This window comes from Pyrus communis, chromosome 12 (genome assembly GCF_041283825.1).
Source record: "Pyrus communis isolate YQ-2024b chromosome 12, ASM4128382v1, whole genome shotgun sequence".
Classification (NCBI taxonomy): domain Eukaryota; kingdom Viridiplantae; phylum Streptophyta; class Magnoliopsida; order Rosales; family Rosaceae; genus Pyrus; species Pyrus communis.
Window position 1 is genome coordinate 8,826,670 of NC_142576.1, and position 20,927 is coordinate 8,847,596.

Genomic DNA, 20,927 nt, shown 5'->3' on the forward strand with positions numbered 1-20,927 from the left:
TGCGATGGTGAAAGATGAGCATAAGATACATAGTGAGATAAAGGATAGCGAGTACCTGACATGGAGGAGGACGTGGCGCTGGGAGCAAAAGATTGCACGTGATATAAATGGTATCCCTGAAGCCTGACGGAGGGCTTGAGGGCACGGCCAGATTGGCGAGGGGCAGGTGGGGCAGGGGGGGCAGGTGGGGTAGGAAGTGGTGGAGAGACTAAGTGAGGGTCGGTTGGTGTGGGAAGAGAGGGTGTTATGGGAGTGAGAGGAGCAGTTTCTATCGGTGTGGGTAAAAGGATGTCGGTCGGTGTGGGTACAGGAGGTGCAGTCGGTGGCGGTGTGGGATTAGGATGAGATGGAGAGTCGGTGGGGATAGGTAGGATAGGTGTAGCAGGGTGATGGTCAAGTGGTTGAGAGGAAAAAGGGAACGTGGCTTCATGGAAGATCACGTCACGAGTGGAAAAAATTTCGTGTGTGGTAAGGTCATAAACACGATAGCCCTTCTGACCTAATGGATACCCAACAAAAATACATCTTTGAGCACGTTGGTCAAACTTATGGTGAGGATGGAGGTTGGTAGCATAACACAAACAACCGAAAACCCGAAGATGCGAAAAATCGGGAGTGTGACGATGCAAAAGCTCATAAGGAGTTTTATGACCAAGAAGAGGTGTAGGTAAACGATTAATTAAATAACATGCTGTTTGTATGCTTTCCCCCCAAAAATGTTGTGGTAAATTGGCTTGAAACCGTAGAGCTCGACCAACATTGAGGAGATGACGGTGTTTCCGTTCAACAACCCCATTTTGTTGGGGCGTGGACGGACAAGAAGTTTGGAATATGATACCCTTGTTATCAAAGAAAGGACGTAAAGAGGTAAATTCACCACCATTCAGCCCTAAGTGTTTTAAGCATGCAATGAAATTGTGTTTGGACCCAAGCAATAAAGGAACGTAACAATCCTTGTGTTTCGGATTTAAAACGCATGAGATGTATCCAAGTATAGCGAGAATAATCATCAACAATCGTTAAAAAATACCGAGCCCTCGAATGGGAATTGACTCGGTGAGGTCCCCAAATATCACAATGTATCAAATCAAAAGGTGCTTTAGGAGAAATAAAACTGGACGGAAAAGATAACCGGGTTTGTTTAGCAAGAGGACAAATGTCACATGTATGACTGGAATCAAATACTATTGATGGAACTTGTTTGGTTAAAGTTTGCAGAGGACCGGCAGAAGGGTGCCCTAATCGTTGGTGCCAGAGGGTGAAGTTGCGGCTAATGTGATGAGCGAGGCGAAGGTTGTGTTCTGGCGCCAAGTAGTAAAGCCCATTATATCGCTTGCCCAGGCCAATCGTCCTCCTCGTATCCATGTCCTGTATCACACAGAAATCAGGAAAGAAAATCACTATGCATCGTAATGCTTCAGTAAGTTTGCTAACAGATAATAAGTGAACTCGGAAGTTGGGCACATGGAGCACTCCATCAAGTTTAATGTGTGGGGTAACTTGTATAGAACCAATCGAGTCTATTAAGGCATGTCCTTCATTCGGCAATTGAACAGAATCCAGCATGGATAATGACTTCTTGTCTAGCAAATAAGGAGAAGGAGATACATGGTCTGTTGCCCCACTATCAATGATCCAATATAAAGTTTTCTCTGACAAGTCAGAAGAAGGTGTGATTGTACCTGTTGCATTTGCAAAATGCTGCGGATTACCATCAATGTTGCTCTTCTTGAGCATTGCCATAAGTTGATTATATTCTTCTGTGGTAAACTTTGGACCGTCACTGGACATCGCCTTGTGTCGTGAGTCTACACCCTTGGTGGTCTCGGTCTCCACCGTGACTTGGTTTGCCGCAGGTTTTCTTTTATTTGGTGGCTTGACTGATTTGCCATGATACTTATGGCCAGGCGGGAAACCATACAGGTAAAAGCATCGATCCACGGTGTGGTATTTTTTATCACAATATGAGCATTGAATGGTGTTTCCTTTTGATGCAGCAGTTTCCCTGTTACGGGTTATATTCATAGCATGCATATTTATATTGTTACGATTTAGAGATACCTCTACTTGCTTCTCTTGTTGGAGAACAAGGGAATATGCCCTCCGAGTGTCTGGTAGTGGCTGCATCAATAGTATCTGTCCACGTACTGCTGCATAAGTGTCGTTTAAACCCATCAGGAACTGCATCACCTTTTCTTTCTCATCTCGATCATTCATCTTCTTCAATCCCCCACAGGTGCAAGTCGGAGTTTCATTGTAGGATGCCAGTTCATCCCACAACGCTTTCAGTTTCGTGTAGTAAATCTGGATCGATTGTTGTTCATGTCTGTGTTCAACGATCTCTCTCCTGATTTGATAAATGCGTGAGTCGTTTCCTTGTGAGAAACGATCTCGCAGGTCTGCCCAAACATCGGCTGCTGTTGTGTAATAAGAAACGCTGCTCGCAATGTCGTCGTGGACTGAGTTGAGAATCCAGGCAAGGACCATATCATTGCATCTTTGCCATGATGCAAATTGTTTGTCAGTCTCTGATGGAGGGTCAATGGTGCCATCAACCATGCCAAGTTTATTTTTCGCGCTCAAGCTGATTCGCATAGCACGACTCCAGGTATTGTAGTTGTCTCCTTGAAGTGTTTTGGAGACCAAGATATTCCCAGGTTGATCTGAGGGATGTATGATAAAAGGGTTCGAGACATCTGTGAATGTCTCCATAGGCTTTTGGGTGTCAATGGACGTCTTAGGTATTGGATCGCCCATGGTGGTTTAGGTGATGTTGTGTTTGTTAGGATTTGCGGAAGCTGTGTGGGTATTCAGAGTCACCAGAAACGGTGCTCTGATACCATGTTGAAAGATAACTCGGCTAGGGTTTAGAAATATGGAGTCTGGGAATTAACTTTGAATACTTTCTTATTAATTCACAGTTGAATACAAGACTTATATAATACAAGACTTATATAATACAAAGAAGTCTATTCTAGGAAGGAAACAAAGATGATTTACATTGATTCATACGGATCAATTCTACTCCTAATATCAAGGGGACGATATTGTCGTCTAATATAAAGGGGTCAAAGCATTCTATAGAAAGCTCAACGATGATTTAAAGACAATGGCTGCTATGGATGTCTTGGTACCAGAGGTGGGTCTTATGCTATGAACTTTGAACCGTTGAGTTCAATGCTCTGTTGTATGCTTGAGCATTGTGTATCTTTTGATTACCTTATACAGTTTTCTTATATTTCATGTGGAGAGTTGATTGGGGGAAGGTAAGGAAAGAGCGTTACGACGTTGTTATAAGCAGGTATTATTCGGTTTTTGTATGTTTTAGTGACTTTATCTACCATTGTTGTTGTTGTTATTATTATTATTATTCTTTTCAGTAGAGTCATCTCCTCCACAATTTTTCTCCCATACTTCCGAGTGGATAGTTTTGTATAATATTTGAATGAACTGACTAATGTTTGTATTGGGTGATGGATGTGTTATTGCAGGATTGAGGAAATGGGTCTGCCTGCTGAGCCACATTGACTTGGCACGCTTTGGGACCATCAAACATTGTGGCTTTGGTTTAGGATTCGAACGGATGGTTTTATTTGCTACCGGCATTGACCACATTAGATATGCAAGAAGAACAGATCTTTGAATTAGTCTATAGCAAAGACAAATAGAAAAAATCACTATCATTACGTTACAGATATCTTCAAATTCAATTTGTGCTAATTTTGTTTTTTTTTTTTTTTTTTTTTTTTTTTTAATTTCAATTTATATCAGCTTTTTAGCTTTTATTAGGAGCTTATATAGTTGTTCCTGTGCTTTTTTGTAGAATTACGAAGAAGGGTTACAAAAAATCACTTAATGCTTTGAAAATTCCTTGGTGATTCTATTTGGTAGGCTTTGAAAAGCCTCATCTTTTTATTCTTGATTATTTACGCTTTAATATGTATTTGTCCTGTTTGTACGTTTGGTACAAGTTTGCCTTCTCGTTATTTTACTGTCATCTGTGAGGATTGTTTTTTACTACTTCCGTAATGTTTTGCAAGATACATAGATAGATTTTGTATTAGCTACCTGCGTCCAACTATGTAAGACAACGTTCTTCGTTTCGTTTAAAATGACCTACAACGACATCAATTGTTTGTCTTCTGTGTTGTCATAGAGATTGAATTCAATGTCTTTGATTGAATTGATTGTTTCATCATCTGTACTTTCATCTGTTTGGTTGCAAATTTGTCAAGTATATCTTACATTCGTGGTTCCATATTCACCTTACCTATAACTGTTGAATTTTGTCTCTTGACTAGATGGATTTTTATAGTTTCCAAGATCTACAGTTGCAATGCCTTGATAGATAAAGCACAGAGGGCCCGGCTACTCTTATAGAGCTTCTTTAGCATCGTAAATTGAAATTACATATCACTTTTTTGCTTCACGAATTCATTATGTTAATAGCATACCAATTATGTGATACCAATTGTTATGTTAGCAGTTTCTAACAATTGGTAAGGTATGGATAAATGTGTAGAAGTTTGAATTATACATATGAAAGTTTCATATATTCCAATCTTTTACTAATTTTTGTTACACAATCAATCATTCACAGGTAATGCTATATTCTTAGAGTGGTTCAAAGAATTCCAGGAGCTTTATTCACCCACTGTATGCTCTTCATGTAAAAATTCTTTTAAAAAGCTCAAACATCTTTCAGTGCAGATAACATTAACATTTTGTAACAATATATTAATAGCTTTGAAACATATTTTGCCATACGGTTTCTAATCCCGCATCAACGTGCTGGCCATATTTCTAGTTTTTGTAAAACTGCTTCTACTAAAAACAAAGTAAAATTTTGTATGTGCAACCTTGGCAAAGCACTCGAAAGCGTTTCATGAAGACACTGTAGAGAAACATCTCAATGGGCCATGATTGAAACATCATACTAAGAAGATGATTAAGCACTTAGCATTATGGTTTAGTGTCAAAAGCCAAATGAACCATATTTTTATAATTTCATTGTAAGGCTTAACCCTTTTTCCCACATAAATAATATCGTTTATTTAAAAAACCAAAAGAATGTAACGTAATTAAAATCTTCAATCTGCCAACCATCAGGAAAATGTGGATCCCTTTTTCACCAACTGAAATCTGCAAATTATTAAAGATTTCGAACCCACAACGGTGCGGAACTGCGGATTGCTCACTATTTCACTGATTCATCAAAACCGAATAAATTTATATAAACAGAACCACTCAAGATTCGTCATCTGGAAAAATCCAAAACCAATTCCATACAACTGCATGCATATTATTCACGACAAAAATAATATTAACAAACAAAAAAATCGCAAAAAATGAATGAAAAATTAACAACTGGTAAACTTGGTAACGGCCTTGGTGCCCTCGGAAACGGCGTGTTTGGCGAGCTCACCAGGAAGCACCAACCTGACGGCGGTCTGGATCTCCCTCGACGTGATCGTCGGCTTCTTATTGTACCTGGCCAAACGCGACGCCTCCTGCGCGAGCTTCTCGAAGATGTCGTTGATGAAGCTGTTCATGATCCCCATGGCCTTGCTGGATATCCCGATGTCCGGGTGGACCTGCTTCAGCACCTTGAAGATGTAGATCTTGTACGTCTCCGTCGATTTCTTTACCTTCTTCTTCTTCTTCATTTCCACGCTTCCTCCGCCTTCCTTCGGGATCTGCTTCTCCGCCTTCGTCGGCTTATTCTCCCCCGCCGGTGCCTTCTCCGCCACCGGCTTCTTCTCGGCCTTCGTCGGCGCCATTTCGGGCGGTTTGTTGTGCGAACGGACTCGAAGGGAAGTTGAAACGGATTTGTGCGGGGAGAGGGAGTGGATTAAGGGATTTTGGTGGAGGTGCTGGTAGTTCGAATTGTTTATATAGTGAGGGGTGGTTAGTTGTGATTGGGTGATTGGTTTTCATGAGGATCGGTGACGTGTATGATTGGGCATCCGTTGGATTGATTTGGACATGTGGTGGCGGTTGGATTTACTGGAGTCGTGGTCAGACCGATTAACGGAGTTTGAAGGAGTTTTAATGGAGAACGGAAAGGATAACTTGTACAAATTTTTTACATTTTTCAATTGAATCCGCGAGGGAGGATTAGGAAAATCCTTATGACAGCAGCTTTCTCCAGACCAGACAAATGTGAAAAAAGGCTTGAAAATTTGTTTTAGAGTCGCTCTGCCGACTGGAACACTTAAAAGGAGTTTCGGTGTCAATCACTTTCATTTCTCTCTTTAAAGCATCTGTAGCACCCATAGCTACAACTCTTAACTCGATTATTTCCTAATCGACTAGATCATCATAGATTATAAGTTCGTAACCCTAGCACCTAGGACAATAGTTCTTGAATGTCTATGCAAATCAAGAGCAGAGCGGATAACTGTTGAAATCATCTAAGTAGTAAACCCATCCAAGATGAGTGCTCTTATATCCTGACTGAAATCATTCAACATGTTAGAGGGAGAGGCTTGATTTCCGAAAACCTAAAATACATTATATAATCCCTCCAAATTCATAAAAATCCCTAACATTTTTACTTAATTGAATACGCATGAAGTTTTATGAATTATTTAAAGATCATATTGAAACTAGAGTAAGATTCTTTCCTCTCCTAGTCTTCCTCCCTATCCCTCCCCTCCTATTTGAACGGTTACAGTTAAGCCACGTCAACGTATTGTTTTAATTTTACATCCTAATTGACGTTGACTACACCATAATTTTAAATCCTGTTAAATCTTACTTTGACTACACCATGATTTCAAAATCTTTTAAAAAATCCTTTCTTAACATCCTAATTGACTACATACTCATTCTAAAGTCTTTTAAAATCCTTTCAAATCTTAATTTGACTACACCCTCCTTAGATTAGTGTGGGGTTTTACAAACTCTTTCAAAACATTGAGTAGTATCCATAGAGTTTCATGAATTTATTTAGAATTTTGGTTGAATACCCTTAAATTTGCAAACTTATTTTTTATGCAACAACATATTTTGCACTAAGGGGTAAGAGAATAAATTGGTTGAGAACCTACCATCCATGAGATTCAAACCTAAGACTTCTTAAATAACTTTGTTACCTTTTGCCACTTAGTATTACGGTCTATTAGTATTCATTTTCACTTGTAAGTAAAGTCTAAGGTTTGATTATCGCTAAAGGTGAGTTCGAACCAAATTATTATGATTGGCCCATTATCAGGCTTAACTCACTCATCATCCCATAATGTAGATAATATAACAGGTACTTGAATAGTGGTGGAGTCAAACTTTATGTGAGGCAAAATAAAAGGGAGAACCAAAACATCATAATAACTTAAGCGTTGATCATTTGTCTATTCATAAACCATTGCATGGAAACCTCATCATTTATACATACGATTAAATTATATAGGGAGAATCGATTGAAAATTCCAAACAATAAAAAAAAATGATAGAGAATAGGAGAGAATTTACAAATTCTATGTTGTTTTGTTGAATAAATTTGAATTTTGGTATATGACAATATACATGAAATTTCAAGAAATGAGAAGAATAATAGCTTTGTAGATTTCATATATCTTGTTCATGTGAAGGTAGAAAATGGAGAAGTTACAAAAGCACTTATCCCTCTCAATCTTCCCATTTCTACGGGAGTTATGATAGATATGGTTTTCTTTATGACTTCTCCATCTACTACGTGTACTTGAACAAAATACGTACGTCAACATTCAAATTTCATTCAACATTCTATTCTTTGAGTTTATTAAGTTGTCCAAGCCAAGCCATCCCAAACATCAAATGTGCCTAGTTCCCTTGTTTTGATAAACCTCGAATCGGAATACAAGACTGATGAAGTAAACGGCTCAAAATCCCACAATTTTTTGGTCATTACGAGAATGGTCATCCAATTTGCCACCAAAATCCAGAATTTGATCCTTTTCGATCACCACAGCGCAACTTCTGTTAAACAGGTTCACTATCACGTCAAATAATGCATTGTCGTGCATAGCAACCAGGACACCAGGACACCACATGATGGTAAACTTGTTCCATACAAGTCATTCTCCCTCTATTGAAGTCAAGCAATAAATTAGACATAGTACACCTAGTGTATCAAGAATATAACCATTTCGGAACCAGAAACTTTGAAACTCAATTATTTGTACCAGCCAGCTTACAGGCATAACTAAAATTTACAACCAAGTAATATAAAAGAGTCGATGCACCATTTTTAGTCCATTGATAAGTTAATCAAAATCTACTTTTAACAGAATGATGTCTCACAATGCATTCCTTCTTCTTCTGTACCGTCTTACGTATTGGAAATTCAAACGAAAACCAACAAAAAGAAAACAGCTTACAACCATGTAAAGTGATAAGCAGTCCTGAATTCCCACACCAAGTACCAAAGAAAAGAAAAGTTCAACGCAGCTCCTTCTTTAACATCAGAAACTTCTTAAGAACCAAAAGTCTTTCTTTTAATTAATCCTGTAAGAAGAAGGATAATCAGGTTAAACATGTAGATCATTGCAAATGACACGATCGGCAGGATCCTATGCACAAAAGCACATACTACCATATCTTTATTTGGGTTTATACGTATAGGTATTAAATACTGAGGTTGAAAGTTAAATCCCAGCTAGACATGAATGTAGAATCCTAAGAAAAATCCCATCATTTCGGAGTTCTGAATCACAACTTACTATAAACATCAGTGAAACATGAAGATGCGGTTAATAGAAGATGCGGTTAAATAATGCTTCATGAAGGAATCGGAGAAAGACTTCAGAAAAATCATTCAAAATTTACTAAAGAATTAAACTCTACTTCTATAACTCCTTGTTTTTTCACATGATGTGTCTCAAATCCATTACAGACAACGGGATGAAGAAAACAGTATTTAGGGGGAGAGCATCCAAGTTGAAACAAGATCCTAGTCTCCTAGATCTAGGCAGAGAACATTTATATTCTAAGAGAACTTTAAACCTCGTCTTAAATCAACCTATGCCAGATTGGTTTCAACAAGCATAAGGGTCCACAGTCAAGGTGGCTGGCAGGATATCGTTAAGACTACAAGCATGATAACAAATCGATGGTAAGAGCGAGTAGCAGTAGCTCCTCTAGGTCCTTGTGTGATGTTGGGATTTTATATCGACTTCCAATAAGGTGAAGAATTGATGATATGAGTAAGTGGTAGCAGAATCATTCTCTACTTCCTTGTGAGATGCCGGCCTTCCTCATATAGCTGCTAGTAGCCATATCATAACCAATTTCAAGATAATACGCGAAATAATCAAGGCTTGGCCATATTATTATTATTATTATTATTATTTTCAGCCTATCTGGTAAGATATGCGAAACTTCTTAAGCTTTTAAGTCAACATCTTGAACAGTCCTATCACAAACGTTTTCTCATCACTAGAATTGTCTATCAGAAAGCAAAGCCACCAACGGCTATGTTCTTCCAACCACAGCATAAATGTTCATTACAGTGCAATTTATGCAGCCCCGAACTCTCTCCAAATATAAGTTCCAACACAAAATGTAGCGTAATCACATTGCAATATACCATTTCTGAAATCACAACTACTTTAAAAACCCAAAGCACCAACAAATGTGAAAGCAATGCAAAGACAAGCACATCATATGAAAACACACAAGAAAAATAAGGGGGGTAATTCATATCAACCTTGTAGAACCCGCATTGATATTCCGATGAAGAATCCGACCCTGACCCGAATCCACACCATCAATCAACTCCCTGAGCCCCAAAGTGGTCACCTTCTCTTTATCTTCCTCCTCTTCCTCCTTGGTCTCCTCTTCACGAACACCACCACTTCCGCCGCCGCCATTTCCACGAGCCTTACCAATCAGCCTCTCAAAGTAATTCCCATATATATACTCAGGGGTGTACCCGTTCTCTTCATCAAAGAGCATGATATGCCCATGCCACTCCCAAACCCGATATTCCGAACCCGATTCCTCATGAAACCCAACGCAAATGTGGTGCTCCCCAATCGTGACGGCCTGACCCGAATTGGGCTTGAGGGAATCGGTCTTGCCGCTTAGAACAACCCGGATGATCTCCTTCTCAAGGCGGGATTCTTCCTTGGCGAGCTGGGTCTTGTTCTCATCGTCGTCGTCGTCGGAGAGATTGGCGGCGTCGAAGAGGAGCTCCTCGAGGGTTTGGGAGAGGAACGAGTTGTTGGTGGGGGGTCGGATTTGGAGCCTGCCCATTAGGGTTTGGAGCATGAGGTTGTCGAAATTGGTGGTGTTGGTGAAGGAGCTCATGGCGTTTGGATTTGGGTTCGGACTGGGGAAATTAGGGTTTTAGGACATCGCCCTTTGGAAGGAAAGGGGTTTTGGGTTTTTGCGGGATGGGAACGGAAGGGTTTATGCCTTTAAGCTTGGAGTTTGGAATATTTAAAGGATTTTATTTATTTTATTATGTTGACGATTGAAGATGGGTTTCTGCCACGTGCAGAGTTCCGATGGAAGCACGTGGAGTTCGTTGATAAGCACATTCGTGGCTGTGACCTGGACGTTTATCACAATGTCAACCTGTGGGCTCTGAGTCTCTGACTGTGATTAGAATAGGTGTGATCAATTTGGCTCAAGCCTTCTTTGGCATTGGAATCGAAGTTCAAAAGTGTTTTTTTGTGTTTTTTTTCCGTACCTCGATACTTTCACATTAGGAGATAAGAAGTTCAGATAAACCGCATAATGAGCAACTTAATTTGGTATCAAGTTCAAAATGTTTTATCATCGACTTAAGTTTTAGGTTCCAAGCCCCAAACATTTACATGCGATTCTACCATCCCACATGTTATAATTTAAGTAGATAAATTCACAATTAGGACATGAATATTAATACGAATATAATAGTACTGTTATGTCCACTCTGTCTTATTTTTTCATGTGAGTGGACATGATACCGCTCCAACTAAAATGTGTTGCAACAAATGAATGGATGATACCACAATGATAGTGTGATTTGGATCCCTCGTGAGAGGAAAAAAAAAAAAAACAATGACAGCGTGATGATTACATACAAAGTTATATCGTCCAATTTGTGCATTTGCACAACATTGTTTGTATGGTGAGAGTAAGGGTGTTGAACGGAGACAACTTGTAGACAGCTTGGATGTACTAGTTGCGGTTGTGTGGATTGATACAAGTAACGGATGTGGGTAGACTTGATTCCACGTCATACTACAAGTGGGATTTTTTTTTTGTCTTTTCTATTGAAGAAGACAAGTAGGTGTTTTGTTGTTAATAGAATCACCGTATTTTGAGATAAAATCTCAAACCTGAGTGAATTCATTCGGCATGAGACATTTGACCACTAACTAGATATTCCTCAATATTCCACTTTACTTACAAATGGAAGGTTTCAAATTCGACCTGCACGGTTGGCAAGTACGACACTGATGGGGATCACATGAAAGGGTCGATGTTGAGATGCAATCTCGGCAGAAGAGTTTAAGCCTTCCCTTGAACCGATTATTTCATCGGAAAATCATAATTTGAAATTGGTAACAAATGATACATTTGAAATTAAGCATTTTACAAAATGAATTGCTCCGTTACATGGACACAAAGCAAGTAAATAAAACATGTTTCTCCAACAAAAACAGAAAGGGAAGACTCAACTCAAGAGTCACATACCAAATGGAAAAAATAAAGGCATAAACCAATATATATCAACCCAGACTATTTTCCTTGCTCCTTTTTCCTATCATTTTCGTCGAGATCATTACTACATAAAAAGGTTTTAAGGCACAATCCCAACTAGAGTCTAGAGCATAAGGCATAAATGTCTGCATTAACAACAAAATAATAGAGTTATTTTTCATAACAGAGAAACGAATATATAACGTTCCCTATATAAGAGTAGTGATAGCACCATGTTTCATCACTTGCACGAACAACTACCTCCTGAGGCTCTCCACAATGTAGTCCGCATAGAGGTTCCTATCACAACGAAACAAAGAGAGAGATTAAGATTATACTCCATTCGTAGAACTAAACAAACCAACGAGAATGAGTAATGTTATGCACATGGACACTGGTTGACATCAAAAGAAATTTGGACGGAGTCATAACTTGTATCCACGACATTCTTCTAAGACTATCGACAGTTTAATTCACAGACAAAGAGGTAATCATATGAGTGTGCGAAGGTCAGAGAGCATTGACACTTACATGGAATGCTGGACTGCGTCAAAGGCAGTAGCTGCAGGGAGAAAGTCGTCAACTGCAACTTCTTTGTTCTCATTTTTCTTGTAGTCCTCAAAGAAGCGCCGGATCTCAGCCAAACGGTGAGGTGGGAGCTCCTTGATGTCATTGTAGTGTCGGTACTCAGGATCATCAGCACAAACAGCAATGATCTTGTCATCTTTCTCACCCTGAATAAATGAAAAGTTATAAACCTTTGTAACAAATTTAAGATAACAACGCTTTCTGTCTTCATATATACCTGATCAATCATAGGCATCAGGCCAATAGCTTTGGCACGAAGAAAGCACCCAGGAACAACTGGCTCCTGTAAGATTTTTCAAGTGTCAAAACAAATCAGATTCGAGGTTCAGCTTACAAGCATCAGCTTTAAAATAAACCAAATAGATTTGGAAGCTGTGTAAAGTTACTTACAAATATAATGCAATACTTTCAAAAACACGATTCCTTACAAATATGGAAAATTAAGCCCAAATTTTTTATATGATTATTATTTATTTAATGAGACATGCATATGATTGTCTCAGAGTGCATGATAGGACATGGGTAGTATGTGCCCAACAGGTTGATATCATATTCAGGTTTTCATTGCCCGATATTCACGAAATAAAGTTCCAATATAGCATTTGCAGCAGAAAGAAGCATAAAAATACCTGCATAATAATCAAGACATCCAAGGGATCATTGTCCTCACAAAGGGTACGGGGGATGAAGCCATAGTTGTGGGGGTAGACAACAGATGAGTACAATATTCGGTCAACCTACACATAGAAAAAACACCCGTTAGCAGTCACACTTAACGTACTAAAGTTACCAGGAAGATTAGCTTGGCACAGATATTTACCTTGATGAGTCCAGTTTTCTTGTCAAGCTCATATTTCACCTTGCTTCCTTTTGGGATTTCGATAACCTGGATGATTTCCACAAGAACAATGGTCAGTAGAATGACAAACACAATTGAACACTCTTGTCAATAAGTACTATTGATGCCATAACTATTAGAATTGTAACATGGAAACTGATTATTTAGAGAATAATGTTAACAATAGTTTTCCGGAAGATAAATTAAATATGAGTAAATGTCAAGAATGTCTCCAGATTCTGGATAGCTGATCAACTCAACTTAATCTAATATGACTTCCTAAGTTACCTTTTTCAATTGGGTAGTCATTCAGTTCAAGATATAATCCCTATAAGTTCAACTTAAGTACAGACTACAGAGAATCCAAAATTTGAGCAAAGCCGTAGATAAATCATCAAAAAATTTAAAAGCATCAAATAGTTATTATGGTTCAATATACTTACACAGTTGAAAATCTTAGGAGCTCCAGGTCCTGCATTGAAATGGAAAAAGAAAGAAGAAGAGGTTAGACACAGGTTATAAGAACAATAAAAGAAATGTAGCACGACAAAGATGGCTGCGAGAGACACTGCTTACCGATTTCAAGGTCATGCCACGGGTGAGCAGCAATAGACCTTCTGGTCATGGATGAAAGTATCCTCTCATTTAGAGGTGGATGTGAGGAATGATCATGATGATAGGTGACATGGGGTTCAACAACTTTTTGAGGAGGCTCAACTTTCTGAACTGTCTCAATTGGTGGAACCATATCTACAAGGTACATAAACCACACGAAGTCAGCAAAACAAAAGATTTTGAATGCGATTTTTCGATAATGTTTCATGGAGTGTGCCACACAGGCACTAAACACAAGTCTCAAAAGCTAAGATCTAGAATAATCATTTATATCAAAACATGATGTTGAGGACCGTCAGATACGATAACAATTATAAGTTATGATTGAAATTCTAAATTATTAAAACAAATTGAACCTTTTTCCTTCGAAATTAAAGACCGAGATCACATGAAACTAATGCAACATTTCCCAATTTAAAGGTCCGAAACTATGAGATTCCAATCATCCAAATGACAAAAGGCAGTACGTAAAAGAATTACTTTCTCACAACAAATCCAAAAATGCCCATAGCTCTAAAATTTTGTAAAAGCTCAATTTTCTCTTCAATTCCGGAGGGAAAAATTCAATAAAATAATCCAAAAATAGCCTCGCAAAATTGACTGTGAAGGAATACGTTTCCAGAAACGCGTCAGCAAAGCGTTTTATTTCAAAGAGCAAAGGAAACGGAACGGAAAACGTTTTGACCGAAATATACCGAAAATCCGCGTCTAGATCTGCCAAACTGTAACTCTAACTGAAAATTAAGAAAATTGCAAGTAATCCAGAAGCCAGAGAACATGAACAATTTCAGAGCGATAACAAAGAGCAATTTTAGATATTAACAACTAGAAAGATTGATCTCTGAAATTTACATAAATTCAGCACAATAATTCATTTTAAATGGCGATTAACAGTGATTAAAACGCAAACATGGAGCGCGCGCAGCGAAAGCAAACGCATACGAGCAGCATAACGAAAGCGAAGAGAAAAAAATCAGATCCGCGAACAGATAAAAAAAAACGACGCGAAAATCAGCTACAATGCACAGTTGACCAAACGACGGCAAAAAAAAGCTACGAATGCATTATTAATTTGACCAAGTCGACGGATTCTGCCTCCGAAAACCGAAGAGAAGAAAACCATATCCACAAACACAACAAAAACGACCATAAAATCAGCTAGAAGGGCAGTAAGGTTGACCAAAACGACGATAAAATCAGCTAGAACGACAGTAAGGTTGACCAAAACGACGCCAAAAACAGCGAGAAACGCTGCGTAAATTGAACGAAACGACGGTTACGGAGTCGGAAAAGCTAGTCGAGAACGTACCGGCGGAGGAACGGAACTGCAAATCCGTCGGCGGAGCGAGGAGGAAGCTTCGAGAGGAAGAGAGCGCAGATCTCAAAAATTGAAAGAGCGGAAGGAGGAGGAGTGAATGGGGCTCAAGCAGAATAGGAAAGGAATAAGCAGCTGTACGTGTTCCCGCTATCTTTGTGCTTTCCCATTTAAAGGAAATAAATAAATAAATAAAATAAAATAAATGAAAAATTAAAGGGAAAATTTCCCAAGTTTTGGTGCTCATGGAATCCGGATATTCTGTCCAACCGAAATTAACGTGTTTCCAGCTGGCATCGATGTGCTACGTGGCGGGTGGTTATTGGTAGGTATTTGGTCCCACAGACGGACAGAGACGGTATTCCTAACGGTCGTGAGGGCTTTTTTTCCGGGTTCGCCGCGACATCGTGAATCGGACGGTGAGTAGTCTCCATGAGACAAAACGTATCCGGGAAAATGCTTTTTAGGTGGGTGGGGATGGTCTAGCTGACGGATTACGCTAATCCCGTGTGGCCATTTGCGACAACGAAGTTTGTTGCCACGTCGTTTTATGACCATCCCCGGAGAATTGGATTGGTGGGAGAGGAGATGTTCTACGTGTGAATAGAAGAATCATAAACGTTAAAAGTTATATGAAAATGTCCAATTCAGCACTTAAATAAATTTTATTTGATTACTTTTAAAAATGATCTTTAACGGTAGCCTAAAAGTAGATAATTTTGATGATCAGATAACATTGCAAGATCGTAAATGGAAATAAAATGATAAAAAGATAAGATCTAAATACAACAATATAATTGCAATTAGATGATTTTTCTATATACTCTTATTTAATATTGTTTTTATTTAATTTATTCAATATGACAATCCAAATAAACAAAAGCGTGCAAAAATAGAAAAATGGTGCGTGATTATAATTTACTTTTATATATTAAGGATATGGGCAGCATGGTTAATATATTATGAATCTAGTATAAGGTATAAATAAATAAATTTTATATCTTCACGTGTAATTAGTGTTTAAAATTTCTTTGATATGGTCAATATTGTTAAAAAGTTAGAGAAAGATATAGAAATGGGGGGTGAAGTCTCATATCGGAGAAAATCTTATGTTTAGGTTAAAATCGACATATATCGTCGATATTTCTAACACATCTGTTAAATATTAAAAAAAAAAATATTTCGTCCAAACCAATGTTTGATATTCAATATATCTGTCGCTATTTTCACAAATTTTCATACCAATATTTTCACGCATACCAATATTTTGAACACTGAGTGTAATTTAGCCATTTGTACATATTTTTATGAGTTTTGCTAGAGAGACCACACATTTGCACATATTTAGTGTACCATCACATATGCAAGTGATGCATACAACTAACATTTAATAAAATTAACTCATTAATTGACGTGACATGTATATGTCACTATCACACCAGATGATACAATAATATGATACAAAAATATGGTATTCCTAACATTTTCATATTTTTATGTAGTACATAATATGACAAGTGATTGTAACCGCTATATAATTTTAATTTTAATCTCATTAAATATGAATGTATGCTCCTTGAATGATTCACATATCACATCATAATAACAGCAGTAACGATATAATAGTCACACATAAAATAATAAAATATACCTGTATAATTTGATTGATAACACTACATATCAGTAAGACAGTCAAACGCTAAAAGTCATTTATGAAAGAGGCGACGTTGAAGCAACTATAGCCAATGGGGGATCATCGTTTCCTCTATCTTAGGCACGTGGGTGGTACGTAAGAGATGACTGGGAATGCCTATCCATTTCTCCAAAAGCTCCGACGCCACATTTTTATTAGGTTTGACTTTTGATTTTACTAATACCAACCACTCTTCTTTCTTTATTCGTAACTTGGGATAGATTTCAGATATTTTTATTGCCACTGTTTCGTGGAACAGTCAAAATTTACGTTATAGATTCGGTCGATGCAGGACACGATGGTTAAATTTCGGTACATAAGATTCGGACTCTTGGAATTAGGTCATTTTAATTGACCTGCTGGCGAATGGTTCAAGAAGTAGATTTTAGGAAAGATTAAACACAGACAGTGTCAATCTCACGGACTTCTTCGTGGCCAGCCATTACGCACCCAGTTTGTTCATTTGTCTTTTTTTTTCTTTCTTCTTCTTCGCTTTGGTTTGAGAAACACTTACATGGCCGAGTGCGCCGTTATGTTATCTATATAAGTTGTTCTCTTTTATATATTGTTTGGATTATGCATGAACTTTTGTATTTTATCGATTTGGACTCAAATTACAAATGTCAATTTAGAATATCAAACTCATACCTTCTAGGATGTCGTTTAACTTCAACAAATATCCGTCTCAAACATCTTTTCATTTGTCCAAATGAAGCTTCATTCATATGGAAGAAAATGGTATAAGAGATAACTTAAAGAAAAGTTGTTAGTAGGTCAAGTGGACAAAGAAGCCCAAGCAGAGGAAACGATCATCGTCTTCACTACAATCACTCTGCACCTAACAAATCCGCTGTTCAGGTCAGCTGATATGCGGTCAGCATAACAAAATACAAGTGTCACATCCCGGCCCGGGGAGAATCACTTCCCGGGCCCGACTCCACTACCGTAGCACGATATTGTCCGCTTTGGGCTTACCATTCCCTCACGGTTTTGTTTTTGGGAACTCACGAGCAACTTCCCAGTGGGTCACCCATCATGGGATTGCTCAAGCCCTCTTCTCGCTTAACTTCAGAGTTCCTACGGAACCCGAAGCCAGTGAGCTCCCAAAAGGCCTCATGTTAGGTAGGGATGGGAATATACATATAAGGATCACTCCCCTGGGCGATGTGGGATGTCACAATCCACCCCCCTTAGGGGCCCGACGTCCTCGTCAGCACACCACGGCCAGGGTTAGACTCTGATACCAAATTGTCACATCCCAGCCCGGGGCGGATCACTTCCTGGGCCCACTCCACCACCGTAGCACGATATTGTCCGCTTTGGGCTTACCATTCCCTCACGGTTTTGTTTTTGCGAACTCACACGAGAACTTCCCAGTGGGTCACCCATCATGGGATTGCTCTAACCCCCTTCTCGCTTAACTTCGGAGTTCCTACAGAACCCGAAGCCAGTGAGCTCCCAAAAGGCCTCGTGCTAGGAATATACATTTAAGGATCACTCCCCTGGACGATGTGGGATGTCACAACAAGGCCCGTAAATAAATCCACAGATGCAAATATAAGTGTCTAACTAGAGAACAAATTAAATTTAACCTCTAATTTCACAACAAATTAATATGCACAAAGAATACACTAATTTGCCTCTAAAAAACTCAGCAAAAGAAATAAGCAGCCATACCAGCAACTATACTCACCACTCGAGGACGAGCAAGGGGAAATTTTTTATTGTATCATCTATTTGTATTATCTTTTGTATTGTTTTTTTTATAGAAATGTGTTGGTAAGTCCTCTACCTCTACTAGAGATAATACAAATAGTGGTACAAAATATGTGACCAAATGAAAAATGCTCTCTTATTACTTATCAGACACTACGACACGTCGCATGCTTTAGGTCAAGATGACATTTTTATTGATGTAGTAAAGTTACCATGAAAGCGATGTGAAGATCCATATATAGCATTAGACTTACTTACCTGAAAATGATGTTACTAAATGGTGACCATCAGGGCCGGCCCAAGCTCTGTGCAGGTAGGGCGACTGTCTGGGATCCAAAAAAATTAGGACCATCAAAAATATTAGTGTGACATATTTATATACTTTTTCATAAGAGTATAAATTTATAAAATTTGGTTTAATGACAAAGAAATTTAACTAGAACCAATGTTTTTGTTGTTTGAAATTAATGAGGAGGTCTTGGGTTCAAAACACCATGTGTGCTTATTTAAATTTAAATTTTTACAAATTTCTTTTCATAACAGTATAAATTTATAAAATTTGGCCAAATAATTAGAAGTTTAATTAGAAGCAATGATTTTTGTATTTAAAATTAACAAGAGGTCCTAAGTTCGAAATGCTATGTGCATGTTTTTTTTTTTTTTTTTCAATTTTTAAGAATTTTTGTTTTGTTGTTAATTTATTTTTAATTACTAGCTAATAACTATGTGGGTTGCTATTTTTAAACATTCGTCCCTCAAGTTTAATCTTCAACAAAAGGTAATGCGTATACTAAATTTTTAGACCAAATTTACAAATCATATGACATGTCATTAAAAGGTATAATTTGGTGCCCATTCATTACTTATACATATCCTTAAAAACTTGAAAATATCATTATTTTTTTAGTCTTATATTGACGAGGTTAGTAAATAAGAAGAAATATTTTAGGATTTATACAAAAACACTTTAAAACTTCAGATGGAATACAAAACTCATAATCTATCTGCTTGTAAGCTTGAAGTTTTTTGGTTTCTTTCTCTCGATACAAAATAAATTAGTTTTTCATGTTTCTAAATTACTGAGTTTGAAGTGTTTTTCTAAATATAATTTTATCGATATCTTACGTGTAAAAACAAATAATTTTTTTATATGAAGTGAGGGCACATTTTTTGGCATTGCCCCAGGCCTCAAAAATCTCTGGACTGGCCCTGGTGGCCATGCTGGTGTGATACACTTAAAAGAAATGAATTTACTATTAGATGGCGTCTTCAAGTTCAATACTTCATTGTCATGTGTAAGTTTTTCTCTACATGACAATTCATTATTAGAGACGCCACAAATATAATAAACTGATTCCATGTAAGTTGTTATCTGTTGAGACATCTATCCAATTAGAAATTTCAAATTTGTCTAAAGAAGGATTCCTTGAAAAACTTAGCTTGAACAGGCCTGCAGCAATACAAAAACAAAGGGATCGGAATTTGGGTGAGGAATCTTACTTGCAAATTTCTAACTTTGATTTTTCCTCATCTATAGAATCAATACTTCGGAATTCCTACGCCATGCAATATTCCACTTTAATTTTATGCTTTTAAATATGCTGACCAATTTCATATCGTTTTTTCTTCATTTGTTTTTTAAATCAGAAAATTTAAAATTTGCTCGAATCTTTCTCATATGGCAACAAATATTGCACTAAGAATCTTGTTTTACATGTGTAACATCAATTGTATTCATGCAAAAAAAAAAAAAGGAAGCGACATAAATACGTATTTGTCATGTATTGAAATCTAAAGAAAAATTGTAATTTCAGCGGTTTACTTGTGCACGAGTGAACCTAATCAGTTATATATTGATAATGTAGATGAATTCAGACTATTAATATACTGCAAACCTCACATGCATCAACGATAAAAAATTGCATAAACAACGAACCTTACCACAGCTAAACTTCTAAACTACAATTCTAATTATTGTCCGTTTGATGAAGTGATAATTGTTCCATAAATTGGCAGATGCGTCTTGAATTGCATTTTTATTTTTATTTTATTTTGTTTGGAAACCTGCATTTAGGTCTTTATGCGGAAGAAAAAAGTATGATTGGAAGGAGCTACCCAGCCGACACAGCAAATTGACTGGTAGGAAAACCGACCGACCGACCGACCATCCATCACAATTCCCACATAAAAACAAACTTCCACTAGTGGTAGTGCCATTAAGATAGATGGCGTTCAGCCTTTCAGATTTGTTCAAAAAGAAAAGAAGATGGCTTCTTTGCCTCTAGGTAGGCTCTCTTGTCCCTGTTTGACTTCTTTGCCCTGGTATGTGAAATCCTAGTTTTCAAAAAAAAAAAAAAAAAAAGAAGAAAGAAGATGGCTTTAAGATATTTAGCAGAATTAGGATTGACACATGGCACCCCATCATCTTCTAGTTCTAATTAAGGTTCTAAAAGACGTTAGGTGCTAGTCGAGTGCCTAGGCAGACTAGGCGG

General features: G+C 37.8%; 4 protein-coding genes across 4 annotated transcripts; all 4 read right to left on the bottom strand.

Annotated features, from left to right (window-relative positions):
* Positions 1-1,324: 1,324 nt before the first annotated feature.
* Positions 1,325-2,685, bottom strand: LOC148692290 (uncharacterized). Its single transcript, XM_088680904.1, has 2 exons — positions 1,683-2,685; positions 1,325-1,368 (listed from the first exon to the last, which is right to left on the bottom strand). The coding sequence occupies exons 1-2, from the start codon at positions 2,593-2,595 to the stop codon at positions 1,325-1,327; spliced, it is 957 nt and encodes a 318-aa protein (XP_088537030.1). The 5' UTR covers positions 2,596-2,685.
* Positions 2,686-5,209: 2,524 nt separating this feature from the next.
* On the bottom strand, positions 5,210-5,876 carry LOC137746153 (histone H2B.9). The gene has a single exon (XM_068486234.2). It carries the CDS (start codon positions 5,778-5,780, stop codon positions 5,361-5,363), a length of 420 nt encoding a protein of 139 aa, XP_068342335.1. The 5' UTR covers positions 5,781-5,876; the 3' UTR covers positions 5,210-5,360.
* A 2,248-nt stretch (positions 5,877-8,124) lies between these two features.
* On the bottom strand, positions 8,125-10,408 carry LOC137744932 (uncharacterized). The gene is made up of 2 exons (XM_068484750.2): positions 9,686-10,408; positions 8,125-8,484 (listed from the first exon to the last, which is right to left on the bottom strand). Exons 1-2 carry the CDS (start codon positions 10,285-10,287, stop codon positions 8,475-8,477), a joined length of 612 nt encoding a protein of 203 aa, XP_068340851.1. The 5' UTR covers positions 10,288-10,408; the 3' UTR covers positions 8,125-8,474.
* A 1,113-nt stretch (positions 10,409-11,521) lies between these two features.
* LOC137745671 (soluble inorganic pyrophosphatase 4) lies at positions 11,522-15,181 on the bottom strand. Its single transcript, XM_068485667.2, has 8 exons — positions 15,021-15,181; positions 13,673-13,846; positions 13,540-13,568; positions 13,079-13,144; positions 12,888-12,995; positions 12,476-12,541; positions 12,202-12,404; positions 11,522-11,970 (listed from the first exon to the last, which is right to left on the bottom strand). Exons 2-8 carry the CDS (start codon positions 13,842-13,844, stop codon positions 11,928-11,930), a joined length of 687 nt encoding a protein of 228 aa, XP_068341768.1. The 5' UTR covers positions 13,845-13,846; positions 15,021-15,181; the 3' UTR covers positions 11,522-11,927.
* Positions 15,182-20,927: the final 5,746 nt, after the last annotated feature.

Bases quoted from the DNA above. Each gene is read 5' to 3' on its own strand.
- LOC148692290 (XM_088680904.1), bottom strand. From the start codon at position 2,595: ATGCGAATCAGCTTGAGCGCGAAAAATAAACTTGGCATGGTTGATGGC. The intron at 1,369-1,682 runs GTACAATCACAC...TGTGTGATACAG, and splicing joins GCATTTTGCAAATGCAACAG to GACATGGATACGAGGAGGAC.
- LOC137746153 (XM_068486234.2), bottom strand. From the start codon at position 5,780: ATGGCGCCGACGAAGGCCGAGAAGAAGCCGGTGGCGGAGAAGGCACCG.
- LOC137744932 (XM_068484750.2), bottom strand. From the start codon at position 10,287: ATGAGCTCCTTCACCAACACCACCAATTTCGACAACCTCATGCTCCAA.
- LOC137745671 (XM_068485667.2), bottom strand. From the start codon at position 13,844: ATGGTTCCACCAATTGAGACAGTTCAGAAAGTTGAGCCTCCTCAAAAA. The intron at 13,145-13,539 runs GTAAGTATATTG...GAAATCATCCAG, and splicing joins CTCCTAAGATTTTCAACTGT to GTTATCGAAATCCCAAAAGG. The intron at 12,542-12,887 runs GTATTTTTATGC...AAAATCTTACAG, and splicing joins ATGTCTTGATTATTATGCAG to GAGCCAGTTGTTCCTGGGTG.